Source organism: Tupaia chinensis, unplaced genomic scaffold, assembly GCF_000334495.1.
Source record: "Tupaia chinensis unplaced genomic scaffold, TupChi_1.0 Scaffold000561_1, whole genome shotgun sequence".
Classification (NCBI taxonomy): Eukaryota; Metazoa; Chordata; class Mammalia; order Scandentia; family Tupaiidae; genus Tupaia; species Tupaia belangeri.
Genome location: NW_006160074.1, coordinates 4,433,377 through 4,448,108, shown reverse-complemented (window position 1 = coordinate 4,448,108; position 14,732 = coordinate 4,433,377). Strand labels below are relative to the sequence as shown.

The 14,732-nt window shown below is 42.2% G+C and overlaps 1 protein-coding gene across 1 annotated transcript in view; it reads left to right on the top strand.

Annotated features, from left to right (window-relative positions):
• The window catches only part of NUP160 (nucleoporin 160), a gene marked incomplete at its 5' end in the record, with an annotated part of 92,848 nt that overhangs the window by 16,868 nt on the left and 61,248 nt on the right, over nt 1-14,732 (top strand). Inside the window, 5 exon segments of the mRNA XM_027775432.1 lie at nt 4,073-4,283; nt 5,056-5,278; nt 6,329-6,407; nt 7,542-7,656; nt 9,439-9,597. Coding sequence (XP_027631233.1) covers nt 4,073-4,283; nt 5,056-5,278; nt 6,329-6,407; nt 7,542-7,656; nt 9,439-9,597 — 787 coding nt within the window.

Sequence of the window (14,732 nt, the reverse complement as noted above, 5' to 3'; positions counted from 1 at the left end):
AAGAGCAGGATTTGACACCATACATGCTGAGTAAGGGACCTACCATGTATCTATGCCAGTGGTTTTCACAGTTGACAAATACTTGAAAGGCCAATGTTTCTTCCTTAGAGTAAAGTAACATGGCAGTTTCTGTGATTGGTAAAAGCTCAGCACAAGGAATGGAGGGGACATAGTGGCTTTAAACAGATTGCTTTGTCTTGTATGCTGCAGTTGGAATTTTTTTTTTTTTTTGAGAGGTTTTAAATATAGGGCACGTGCGCTCGCCAGATAGAGAGACAGAGAGATAGAAAGCGAGAAATCACCCCCCAGGGAGATGGCCATGCCGCAATCCCTTCTCCTCTGTTCTCTCGGGATCTTGGGCACATACGCACACGCGCCCGGCGTGAGTTTTAAGCCACCGGGTCCAGGATGCAAACCATGGTCAACTGCATGGGAGTCCAGCTACAAGCCATTACACTAACTGCTGGTCCCGAGCTGGAATTTGATTAAAGCTTTTTTTGTTTGTTTGTTTTAAGTTTTTGTGTGTTTTATTAAAAATCAGTTAAAGAATGTTAGTTCCGTGGGACCAACAGTTGGTGTAATGGCTATATCACTGGACTCCATGTAGTCAATCACATTCGAGTCCTGGACTCAGTGACTTAAACTCATACCAGGCTCGTGTGTGTGGTCAGGGATCCCGAGAGGAGGAGAAGGGAGGAGAAGGGACTGTGGTGTGGCCATCCCCAACTGGGAGATGATTTCTTGCTTTCTGTCTCTGTCTTTCTGGCATGTGCCCTATAGCAAAAAACTCTGAAAAAGAAAGAATGTTAGCTCTTTCCCAGGCATTTTGCCAGGTGTAAGGATAGCATGGTGCACATGGCAGACACCTCTCCACTCCTCACAGGGCACTATCAAAAGAAACTTCTTTTGGGAATAATACAAATCAGTACTTGGTTATCAGTAGAATATTTAACCTTCTGTTTCTGGCAGCGTAATGGTTACATCACTGGACTCTCACATAGTTGACCATGGTTCAAGTCCTGGACCTGGCAGCTTAAAACTCGCCAGACACGTGCATTCATGCCCAAAATCCCAAGAAGAGGATGGAGAAGAAGGAATTGTGGCATGGCCATCCCCCCAGGGGGGTGATTTCTTGCTTTCTGTCTGTCTTGCTCTCTCCCTTTGGCGAGTGCATGTACCCTGTAACAAAAATCTCTCTCAAAAAAAAGAAAGAAAAAGAAAAATTAACCTTGTTCAATATGTTATTTTTATATTTTTTAGAAGTATTTCTTTAGTTAGAAATAGTGCCCCTCTGCTGGACTTCCACATGACTGACGGCAGTTTGAGTTCCAGACCTGGCAGCTTGCTTTCTTACCACCCCCACTCTCTCCCCTCTTTCCCAGGCATTTTGCCAGGTGTAAGGATAGCATGGTGCACATGGCAGACACCTCTCCACTCCTCACAGGGCACTATCAAAAGAAACTTCTTTTGGGAATAATACAAATCAGTACTTGGTTATCAGTAGAATATTTAACCTTCTGGGACCAACAGCGTAATGGCTACATCACTGGATAGTTGACCATGGTTCAAGTCCTGGACCTGGCAGCTTAAAACTCGCCAGACACGTGCATTCATGCCCAAAATCCCAAGAAGAGGATGGAGAAGAAGGAATTGTGGCATGGCCATCCCCCCAGGGGGGTGATTTCTTGCTTTCTGTCTGTCTTGCTCTCTCTCTTTGGCGAGCGCATGTACCCTGTAACAAAAATCTCTCTCAAAAAAAAGAAAGAAAAAGAAAAATTAACCTTGTTCAATATGTTATTTTTATATTTTTTAGAAGTATTTCTTTAGTTAGAAATAGTGCCCCTCTGCTGGACTTCCACATGACTGAGGGCAGTTTGAGTTCCAGACTGGCAACTTGCTTTCTTACCACCCCCACTCTCTCCCTCTCTGTTCAAATTTAAATGAATGAATGAAATAAAGTTAAATAAAACAAATGTTTTTAAGAATTGTTTTTATTGAGTCCAGCAGTTGGCGTACCATCTATATTGCTGGACTCCCATGTAGTCAACCGCAGTTCAAATCCCAAACTCGGTGGCTTAAACGCACACTGGGCGCATGTGCATGCGTGCCCAAGATCCTGAGAAGAGAATGGAGAAGGGATTAGAGCGTGGCCATCCCCCATGGGGGTTATTTCTCACTTTCTGTCTCTCTGTCTGTCTCTGTCTTTCTGGTGAGCACCTGTGCCCTATAGCAGAAACCTCTCCAAAAACAAAAATTTTATTTATTTATTTATTTATTTATTTATTTATTTATTTTTCACATGAGTTTTGCCAGAGAGAGGGAGCGTGAGAAAGGAAGCCTCCAGGTCCAGGACTCAAACCACAGTTGGCCATATGGGAATTCCAGCACCTTAACAATTGCCACCCACTGGCCCCAATAAAATAACTCTTTAAAAAAGAGAGAGAGAATTAATGCCTCTCTCTTCAAATACACACATAATATAAAGGCAGAAAACAAAATTTGTTCATGTTATTGTGGGTTAAGAAGTAATGGGGCGGCAGGTGGCATGGTGGTCGAGGGCACTAGACTCCCACATGACCAGCTGCAATTCAAGTTCCAAACCCGGTGATTTGCTTCCTCTCTCTCTGTCTCTCTCTCTCTCTCTCTGTCCCTGTCTGGTCAAATTTAAATAAATGAATGAATGAATGAAATAAAAAGTTCAGTAAAATAATTCTTTTTCAAAAGGGAGGGATGGGGAACCAGCAGTTAGCGTAATGGCTATGCCGCTGGACTCCCACGTAGTCGACCGCGGTTCCTGTCCCGGACCCAGTGGCTTAAAACTCACACCAGGCGCATGTGCGTGCGTGCCCAAGATCCTGAGAGGAGAATGGAGAAGGGATTGCGGCATGGCCATCCCGCCTGGGGGGGTGATTTCTCGCTTTCTGTCTCTCTGTCTGGCGAGTGCACACACCCTATAGCAAAAAGCTCTCCAAAAAAAGGGGGGGGAGGGATGTACCCACATTAAGGTCAATTTTATTTGATGCTGTAGTGTATGTGGAAGCCATAGTCCACTCCAAGTAATGGAGGTATGTAGTGTTCATTTTCATCACAATAAAGTTTTTTGTTTTGTTTTGTTTTGAGTTTTGCTATAGGGCATGTGCATTCACCTGAGAGAGAGCGAGGAGAGAAAGTGAAAAGTCACCCCCTCAGGGGAGATGGCCACTCTGCAGTCCCTTCTCTTCCATTTTCCTTGGGATTTTGGACACACACATGTGCACCTGACGTGATTTCCAAGCCGCTGGGTCTGGGACCTTAACTTTGTACCTGTCCATGTGGGATCCAGCACCTGAACCACCATGCCACCTGCTAGACTTGTATTGCATTGAATATTGTTCTAAATAAATGGACTGTTAAGGCCAGCAAGTGACATAGGCATTAAGGTGCTAGACTCCCACATGGTCGAGTGGAGTTTGAGTCCAGACCTGGCAGTTAGAAACTCAAACCAGACACACGTGTAAGTGCCTGAAATCCCAGGAAGGGAAAGAATTATGGCACAGCCATCTCTCCCAGGGGGCCATCTCTCACTTTCCTTCTCACTATGTTACTCCCTCCCTCCTTGCTAGGAGCACATGCACCCTATGGCAAAAACCTTAACAAAAAAATTAAAATAAAAAAAAAAAAGAAATATAATGGGCCCAGCAGGTGGCATGATGGTTAAGGGGCTGGACACTCCCACATGGCCAACCATGGTTCGAGTCCTGGTGGCTTGCTTTCTCACTTTCCCTCTCTCTCTCTCTCTTTCAGTGTCAAATTAAGACAAATGAATAAATAAAGAAAGAAAATTAAATCTTTAAAAAAGAACTATATTAAGTTTGGAAATGCTTCCACTTAACCAAATCATAATGAGATTTAATTTTGTTGTGTTGTATTTAATAAATCTATATAATGTGATCTGGAATGTAAAAGTGTATTGTTTATCTAAAATTTTCAAATTTGGATTGTTTACTTGGACATCATTCTCACGTATTTTAAATCAACAGTCATTGAGAAAGAACAGCATAAACATTTTAAACAAATATTTCTTTTTTAACAGGAAGACCTCTGGAGATACATTGGAGCTGGTGGAAGAATCACTGGACCTAAATCTGTTGAATAATGCTGTTCGACTAAAATTCCAGAATTGCAGCGTCTTACCTGGAGGGGTTTATGTCTCTGAGACTCAGAATCATGTGATACTCTTGATATTAACCAATCAAACAGTGCACAGGGTACTTTTACCACACCCTTCCCGGATGTATAGGAGTGTAAGTTGATTATGTGCATTATCTTATTCCCCTCCTCCCTGAATTAATCTATCAGGAATTTAGTACTAGAGCAATATCCTCTGGAATTGAGAAGATTTGGATTCCTTGGTAACTCTTACCAGCATATTTTAATAGTTACTATTTAAAATGATTAGACACACATTTTAAATTGAAAACATAGTTTTTATTAAAAAGAATACCTTTTTTGTGATGGTTAAGGCAGCTGGATCCCACAGAGTCAACTGTGTGGTTTAACGAGTCCTGGAAGCTGGATAAGCACTCCTGGTACATGTGTGTGCATGTCCAAAATCACAAAGGGAGAAGTGGAAAAGGGATTGCAGTGTGACCATACCCCATGGGGCATGCTTCCTCACTCTGTCTCCCCCTCTCCCTGGCAAGTACATGTGCCTGTGGCAAATTAAAAATAATAATAATAATAATAAAAGGTAGCTAGCTTTCTTCTGGAACTCAACAGTTTTATTTATTTTTTTAAACTCCAAAACCTTTAATAGAGAGGAACTGAGCAAAATTCAGATTGTTGGGCCAGCAGGTGGCATGGTGGTTAAGGTGTTGGAATTCCCACATGGCTGGCCGTGGTTTGAGCCCCAGCCCTGGCAGCTTGCTTTCTCACTCTCCCTCTCTCTCTGACTTTCTCTGGCAAAACTCATGTGAAAAATAACATTAACAATAATAATAATAAATAAATAATTCTCTTTAAAAATTTTCAGATTGTTTTGGTTTAAGGGATTTTTCTTTTTAATTCCCCTCACAGGAGTTGGTAATTGAAAGTCAGATGCAGTCAGTATTCACTGACATTGGAAAAGTTGATTTCCGGGATCCTTGCAACTATCAGTTGATTCCAGCAGTACCTGGACTGACTCCTAATTCTACCGCCTCGGCAGCCTGGCTCAGCAGTGATGGGGAGGCTCTGTTTGCTCTGCCATCTGCTTCCGGGGGGATCTTTGTTCTTAAACTACCTCCTTATGACATACCTGGTAAGAATGGGGACAGAGCATGGATTTAACATTGAACAAGGAACTTTGTCGTTTAAACAGACCTTAGAAGTTCAGCCCATCATCCAATGCACAGAATGCTTCTGGACTACTTCCAAATGGGGCATTCATCACTTCTTGCCTATTAAGTCTCAAGTGCTTTCCTGTTATATAGTGGATGAGAAACTGTAAAGCCTATTAGGGTTAGGGAAGCAAATAGATAAATATAAGCCTGTTCTAAGTCCTGTGGTAGAATAGAGAAGTGGACTGGTTGTCTATCCTCAGATCGAGGTATTGTAATTAAAATGAATTAATTGGAATGAAGAAGTTTGCTGATCTTTTTCTCCAAGTTATTGCTGTCTCTTGCCTGAATTGTTGCATTTGCTTTCTAAATATCTCCCCAGATCTGTCTTTACCCCTCTTCAGAAACTTCTCAGGTGGACTAGTACACGTGAAATATAAGTGGGGTCCTATCACTGCACTGCTCAAAGCCACCCAATGAGGATTGTTTTTCCTGTTACTCTGAACAGACCTACCATACTGACGTTGATCACGATGCCCTCTTGCTGCCTCTTGAACCTCATCTTTTCTTTCTTTCCCCTCCTGGTCACTGTGCCTGTCATGTGCCTTCTTACAGTTCCTTCAGCATACCAGGCACACACCCACCCCAGGGCGCTTGCCTGGGATAGCCAGCTGCCAACATGGCTCGCTTCCTTACCTCTTAGTCCTTTATTCAGTGTCACTTCAGTGTGCCTGACACATGAAAAATACCCAGTGAGAGTTTTGAAAAGAATGAAGTGATTCTACTAAGTGGCAATAAGAGTTCCTATCTGTAAATGGCAGAAATTTCCCTTAGAAGTATAAAAATACATTTTGTGTTAATCTAATAATGACTCAAAATATTGTGGGTGTGGCATATGTAGGAAGGGTATGTCCTAAAACTTTGTTAGTACAGAGATATAGCAGCCTGTCACCCATTACAAAGACCTAGTTTGTGGTTGCATCATTCTTGACATTGGGTATGATCAAGAGGTGTCTTGGTTATCATTGCAGGGATGATGTCAGTTGTGGAACTGAAGCAGAGTTCGGTAATGCAGCGATTGCTTATAGGCTGGATGCCAACAGCTATCAGGTAAGTGGTGTCTGGCAGGTAAATCAAAGGGCTCAAGAATTTGATCTTTGTACTGGTTAACACCTGTTAGTGTTTCCAGTCTGACTCCAAGGCAGATCTCATAATGGAAAGGAGTTGTTTACATGACATCACATTCCACCTGAGGAAAACCACACTCCCAGTCTACTCATTTACAGTTGAACACCCTGACAGCAGAGACTGGCTATTTATATTTTCACAATATCCAGTTTGGTGCTTCACTTCAATTTTGTGTAAAATTATTAGAAGTAGAAAGTTTTTGATGGAGATCAGCACATGGCATAATGGTTACATCACTAGACTCCCATGTAGTTGACCACAGTTCAAGTCCCAGACCTGGCAGCTTAAAAACTCACACCAGGCTCATGTGCATAAGTGTCCAAAATCCCATGAGGAGAATGGAGGACAAAGGGTTGCCATGTGGCCATCCCTCCTCAGGGATGATTTTTTGCCCCATGAGGAGAATGGAGGACAAAGGGTTGCCGTGTGGCCATCCCTCCTCGGGTGATTTTTTTTTTCCTGTCTCTCTTCAACAAACACATGCATCCTATAGCAAAAATCTCCTTAAAAAAAAAAAGAAAAGAAAATTTTTGATGGTTAGAATAAAACAATACTAAAAGATAGACCACATCCTATTGTGATGTAGAACCTTATGAAATGTATTATAGTAGTTGATTATAAATCAGAGAGAAATAAAGCAGCATTTCAATTCTTGCTCCTTCTGCTGCATTTATAATTCCATTGTATCTCTTAACTTGCATATTCTAATGATCAGCTTTTTATTTTTATTTTATTTATTTATTTTTTTGGAGAAGTTTTTGTTATAGGGCGCGTGTACTTGCCAGAAAGGCAGAGAGAGACAGAGAGATAGAAAGCGAGAAGTCACCCCCCAGGGGGGATGGCCACGTCGCAATCCCTTCTCCTCCATTCTCCTCTCGGGATCTTGGGCACACACACATGAGCCTAGTGTGAGTTTAAGCCACCAGGTCCAGGACGCAAACTGTGGTCGACTACATGGGAGTTCAGCAACATAGCCGTTATGCAAACTACTGTTACCCTCTAATGATCAACTTATTTCCAACAGTAAAAGTATAAAGCCTGGCCTTATGTTTTTAGGGGTGATCAAGGGCCTTCAGATCGTCCACTCAGCCTTGCTGTTCATTGTGTCGAGCACGACGCCTTTATCTTTGCTCTTTGTCAGGATCATAAACTACGAATGTGGTCTTTTAAGGTAAGTGCTGCATGTATGGTTACTGTAAGTTAAAATAGGATTGTGAACTGTGAGAGAATTGAAATAAATCTTGCTTTTTCTCTTAAAAGATCAATTTGATTTGGAAATTATGAGTCTTTTTCCAGATTCAGATTCATTTAACTTTATTTTGCATACATTTTCCCACTTTTTGTTCTTTTGTTTCAAAAATTATGAATCATACAGGAACATTTAAAGAATAGTATAAAATATATCCTTCATTTATTAGCAACAAATGCCTTTTTTTCTTTTTTTTTTTAGTTTTTCTGAGAGGGAAGAGCACCCTAGACAGGAACTGTACACTGCAGTCCTAAAGCCCTGCAGCCAGCCAGGATCACACCCAGCATGTTCAGAAAAACCCAGGATATGAACCTGGATCTTTCCTGTGTTTCTTCTGACTTCTTATAGCAGCACCTCCAAACACCAGTGCCACATAGTTGGGCTAATACATGTTTTTTGTTTTTCTTTTTTAAAGAATTATTTTTTATTATTTAACTTGTTATTTTCTGGTTTGATCAGAGACAGAGAGAAAGTGAGAAAGCTAGCCACCAGGTCTGGGACTCGAACTGCAGTCGGCCATGTGGGAGTCCAGCGCCTTTAGCCACCACCCCATCTGCCGGCTTCTCATATGTTTTTAAAATGCAAGTTCATAAGATAGTTTTCTAGACTCACCAAAAACACAGCACTGATTGTTTATCAAGCAGACTCAAGTTTTTGTTTTGTTTAGTTTTTTAGGTTTTTGACACAGGGCATGTGCTCTTGCTAGAGAGAGACGGAGAGAAAATGAAAAATCACCCCCCAGGAGAGGTGGCCACTCTAAAATCCCTTCTCCATTCTTTCAGGATTTTAGGCACCCACCCACATGTGCCTGGCACGGTTTTCAAGCCACCAGGTCCAAGATTCAGACCACAGTCAGCTATATGGGAATACAGTGCCTTACCCACCACCTCACCTGCTGGCTCCAACTCAGATTTTTTCATCTTAGTCCTTTAAAAACAAGAGCTTATTAGGGTCTTTGATCAGATAACTAGAGTGCCAGATATAATGAACGTATATCCTTTGAAAGGGCAGGGAATAAGGACTGCATAGGGACTGGACAGTGGCACAGGAATAAAACACACTGCTCTCTGAGGCTGGCTCACATCGAAAGGTTCATATCCAGAGACCTCCCCGCACATGCCAGTGCCCATGATCTGGGCTTGGCCAGGGATGTATCTTGGCATCAAGATCCTGTTCAGGTATTGTCTCTTCCCTCATCTCTCTCATAGGAGAAACAATTTTTTTTTTTTTTTTAATGAAGGTATACTTTAGAAAAAGACTGATTTCTTTTTCTTCTTCTTTCTTCTTCTTCTTTCTTCTTCTTCTTCTTTCTTCTCCTTCTTCTTCTTCTCCTTCTTTCTTCTTCTTCTTCTTTCTTCTTCTTCTTTCTTCTTCTTCTTCTTTCTTCTCCTTCTTCTTCTTCTCCTTCTTTCTTCTTCTTCTTCTTCTTCTTTTTTTTAAAGGTTTGTGCCATAGGGCATTTGTGTTTGCCAGAGTGAGACAGAGAGGCAGAATGAGAAATCACCCCAGGGGAATGGGCATACCACAATCCCTTCTCCTGTGTTCTCCTCTCAGAATTTTGGACCCGTGCACACACACACTCAGCATCTGGTCCAGGACTCATCCCACAATCAACCGTGTATGGGAGTCTAGCTCCTTAACCACCACACCACCTGCTGGCTGCAGATTTCTTTAATGCAACCTGTTAACTCTTGTCTTGGGCAGGACCAGATGTGCCTGATGGTAGCCGACATACTGGAGTATGTCCCTGTGAATAAAGACCTTCGACTCACTGCTGGGACTGGACACAAGTTACGACTTGCTTATTCCCCTTCCATGGGACTCTACCTAGGGGTATACATGCATGCACCAAAACGCGGACAGGTATGCAACAAATAAGACATGTTTCAAGTTCATCTGTGTGTATTCATGTGGGAAATAGATGTGGACTTACTCTGTTAAACCCTTCATTCACCAACCTGGATGTTTTATGTGTTAAGTTTGCTGAGGTAATGAGTTTTACACTGAGTCTAGCTCCTTATCTTTTTGTTTTTAAGATCTTTTTGTTTTTAAGGGGGGGAGATTTTTGTTCTAGGACAAAAATGTATATGGTACACCAGAGGGACAAAGACAGAAAGTGAGAAATCACTCCCCAGCGGGGTGCCAAGGTTGCAGTCCCATTTCTGTTCTCCTGGGATCTTAGGCACACACACACACACGTGCCCAGCGTGAATTTTAAACCACTGGGTCTGGGACTCGAAGCACGGTCAGCCATGTGAGAGTAGCACTGTAACTGCTGTGCCATCTGCTGTTCCTGAATTATAAGATTGTTGTTGTTTTGTTTTGTTTTTTTGAGAGTTTTTGCTATAGGGTGCATGCACTCTCCAGGAAGACAGACAGACAGAAAGGGCGAAATCACCCCCCAGAGGGGATAGCCACGCCACAGTCCCTTCTCCATTCTCCTCTCGGGATCTTGGGCACACACGCACGTGCACCTGGCATGAGTTTAAGCCACCGGTTCCGGGACTCGAACCATGTCAACTACATAGGAGTCCAGTGAAATAGGCATTAACGCCAACTGCTGGTCCCACCAAATTTTAAGATCTTAATGGAGAGGGTCAGGATGAAAGTAAGTGGAAAATTTAAGGAAATACTAAAGGAAAACTTAGCCAGAACTGTACAGAAAAAAAAAACAAATTTGGAAGTCTGGATGAAAAAATGAATTAGTGAAAGAGATATAAGTCTTAAGTGTTAATGGAGTAAATTTTTAGAAATAGTTTTGCTGTCATGGAGACGTTAGCTAGTGTATGTAGATGAGATATGTAGGAAGTAATATAATTGTATGGTCGTATAATAAACATGTGTGTGTTAGGCTTTGTACATTTGGCACTGTGACAGACTATATGTATGTTAGTAGTAGCAAATGAAGCCAGATGGTGGCACAGAGGTGACACACTGCTCTGCAAAATCGACTCTTATGGAGAGGTTCTGTGCTTTTTTCTCTCGCTCTCCTCTTTATCTACTTATGGAGGAAGTAAATGAACGAACTTTAATAATAATAACAGACAACACTTGGACTGTGCTTGCTCTGGGCTCACATAGTGAGTATATATTACCCTAATGACATTCTAGTGAGGTACGGTTTACTTCCTTTGCTCCTCTGGATTCCATGCTAGGTTGTTGCCCTGCCTGGATGCCCTCCTCACCCACCTGATGCCCTCCTCACCTACTGGAGTCTCTACAGCTTCAGGCTTTCCCTCTCAGCCTGTTCCTCTACCCCAAGCTCCCAAATGCTGTCGTGTCCGTAGGATCTTTGTTTGTTTGTTTTGTTTTGTTTTTCTTTTGAGAGCACATTTGTAAACCAGAGAGGCAGAAAGCAAAAAATCACCCCCCAGGGAGGTTGGCCACGTCACAATCCCTTCTGCTCCATTTATGTCTTGGGATTTAAGCATGCATGCACACACGTCCAGCCTGAGTTTTAAGCCACTGGGTTCAGGACTTGAACCACAGTTGATTAGATGGGAGTCCAACAACATAACCATTATGCCACCTGCTGGCCCCCAAAATTGATTACATTTTAAGATATTTAGTCAATTGTTAAAGTAACTGTAATGAACAATTTCATGCTAACATTTTTGGAATTTTTTTCTTTATTCGTGATTATGAGAGGCAGAGAGAGATGAGTACCCTGTGCAGGATTTGCTCCCCACAATCTCCTTCCTCTCATCCTCCAGCCTGTCACGTCCTGGGACTTGTACACACTGTACCTGGCATGTTTCTGGCTAACACGGCCAAGAATTCGGACCACGGTCACCATGTAGGATCTGGCTTCTCTGAAGCAGCATATTGCCATTGCTCCCACCCTAGTAACATTTTTTAATGAAAAAAGCATATTTTCCTAAACCAAAACCATTTTAGAAAAGTGGCATTACCCTGCAAATCTCTCTCTTTTTTTAATTCCCAGAGTGTGTGTGTGCCCTTTCCAGAGAGAGACAGAGGAAGAATCCTGTTAGGATTTGGGACATGTACACACACACACCTGGCTTGATTTTCAAGCTGCCCAGATAAGAATGCACACCCCAATCAGCCATATGGGATCTAGCTCCCTTAATCACTAAGCCACAGGGCCAGTCTTTGATTCTTCCTGATGTTACTATGAGTAAAATTTTCTTAATTCTGTCTCCAGAGCACAATAATTTTATCTAATGAGCACATTAGATAACTACAGCAATGTAGTTGATTTTTATATATTGATACTGTGTCTTATAACCTTGTTGAACTCATTCCTTAATACTTTTTATATATAAGATAATGCCATTTCCAAATAAAATTTTTTTTTTTCTAAATAAAATTTTAACATATCCTTTCTGATTTGGATTCTCTTTATTTTTATTTCATTTTTTCTCCCTCTAATGGGTCTATTTCCTCCAGCAAATTTTTTTTAGAATTATTTTTATTTAATTTTATTCATTGTCATTATTTTATTTATTTATTTTTTAAGTTGACCAGACAGACAGACAGAGAGAAGGAAAGTGATAAAGCAGGCTGCCTGGTCTGTGATTCCAACTATGGTCAGCCATGTGAGAGTCTAGCCAAAGTGGTTGAGGCACGAGACTCCCACATGCCCATTCATGATTTGAGTCCCAGACCTGGCAGATTGCTTTTTCACTTTCTCTGTTCTCTCTTGGTCTCTCTCTAGTCAAGTTAAAAGATAATAATGATAATGAATAAAATTAAATAATTCTTTTTTTAATAATTTTTATTTTATTTATTATTATTATTTTAATTTGGCCAGAGATGGAAAGAGAGAGAGGGAAGAAGGGAAGGGGTGAGAAAGCAAGCCATCAGGTCTGGGACTTGAACCGTGTTCAGCCATGTGGGAGTCCAGCACCTTTAACCACCACACCACCTGCCAGGCCCACTCTAGTACATTGTTAAATAGAGATAGCAAGAGCTGATATCTTGGGACCAGCAGTTAGCGTAATGGCTATGTTGCTGGACTCCCATGTAGTCGACCACGGTTCACATCCCAGACCCAGTGACTTAAAATTCATGCCGGGCACGTGTGCGTGCATGCCCAAGATCCTGAGAGGAGAATGGAGAAGGGATTGTGGCGTGGCCATCCCCCCTGGGGCGGTAATTTCTCGCTTTCTGTCTCTCTATCTCTCTCTCTCTGTCTGGCGAGTGCACACGCCCAATAGCGAAAACATCTCCAAAAAAAAAAAATGAAAAAATACTAATACTAAATTTGAATAAAGATATTACAAAAAAAAGAGCTGATATCTGTGCTTGTTTATGATTTTTACTTATTTCATAAGAGTTAAAAACAAGCACTTTCAAAAAGATTCAAACTCATTTCACCCTCCCCAGCTTTCCTTCCCAACCAGCCAGGATCATGCGCGAGCACACATGCATATTGGCGTGCTCAAAGTGTACAGATTGACCAGGGAACCAGACCGCACAATGTTCCATACAGATCCTGCTTCACTTGAGCTGTGTATTGTTATTGTGCCACCAAGCCAATCCTGATTTTTATTGCTAAGAGGAAAAGTTTTTAGTGTTTCACCATTGAGTATAGTTGTGAACTTTTCCAAAATACCCTTTGTTGTGTTGGAAGAGTTCCCTTCTTCATCAGTTCCATGGCCTGTTGGTTAAGGCAGCTGGATCCCAAACTGTGGCCAACCACACAGTTTGAGTCTTTGGCCCAGCAGCCTGAGAAACATACCAGGCACATGTATGTGCTTGCTCAAAAACCTCGAAGGAGAGATGGAGGAGAAGGGATTGTGGTGTGACTGTTCCTCATGGGGAGTCCTGTCTCCTCTCCCTCCTTTCTCTGGCTTATGCACGGATCATCTAGCAAAAAAAAAAAAAAAAAAAAAATCCAATTCCTACTTTCTTAAGATGTTTTACCTCAAAGTTGTGTTTATTTTGGTACTACTGCCTTCCTCCATGTTATGACATAAGTGATTCTGCTCATAATTGCTTTTCATCATCAGTGCAAATATCAACACAGGCAAATAGTGTTGTAGTATTATTAGAAAAAGCACTTTACTCCCATTAACCCCTTGATGTGGGTCTTGGAGCCCTCTGGTAGTCTGGACCACATTTCAAGAATGCCTGCCCTAGGCCCAGCGCCAGTAGCACAGGCAGTGGGATACTACTGCATAATACTAGAGCTGTACGGAGAGGCCCTAGGTTTCATTTGTGGTTGACCTGAACACTCCCTTGATCCTACAACTGGATATTACTGAAAATCTCGGCATGATTACAGTGTGACAAGACCCTGTCAGGAGTTCTCTTGTATATGAGTGTCTCAATCTCTCTCTCTCTGTCTAAATAAACTTGAAAAAAAAAAAAATCAGAGCTGGTTTCATCGTGGTAGTGACTAGGGAGCTGGATTCCACGTGGCCATCTGCTCCAACTGTTCCACTTCTGTGTATATGAAGTGGAAATGAATTGAAAGCAGTCTCTTAAAGAGATTTGAGTCACCCCTGTAGCCTAGTAGTTTGCGGTACTAGATCCCACTTAGTTGGCCATGGTTCAAATCCCAACCCCAGCAGTTTGAAAACACAGCAGAAGCATGCAAGCATGCTCCAAATTCCAGCAGAATGGAGACGTGGAGAAGGGATTACAGTGTGACCAAGCCCCGTTGAGATTTTTTTCTTCCCTTAGTCTGGCAAGTATGTGAACCCTCTGGCAATTAAAAAGACTTGTGGGGGAACCAGCAGTTAGCTTAATGGCTATGTCGCTGGACTCCCACGTAGTCGACCGCGGTTCATGTCCCGGACCCGGTGGCTTAAAACTCACGCTGGGCGCGTGTGTGTGCATGCCCAAGATCCCGAGAGGAGAATGGAGGAGAAGGGATTGCGTCATGACCATCCCCCCTGGGGGTGATTTCTCGCTTTCTGTCTCTCTGTCTCTCTCTGTCTGTCTGGCGAGCGCACGTGCCCTATAGCGAAAACCTCTCAAAAAAAAAAAAAAAAAAACACTTGCGGGACCAGCAGTTAGCGTAAAAGACC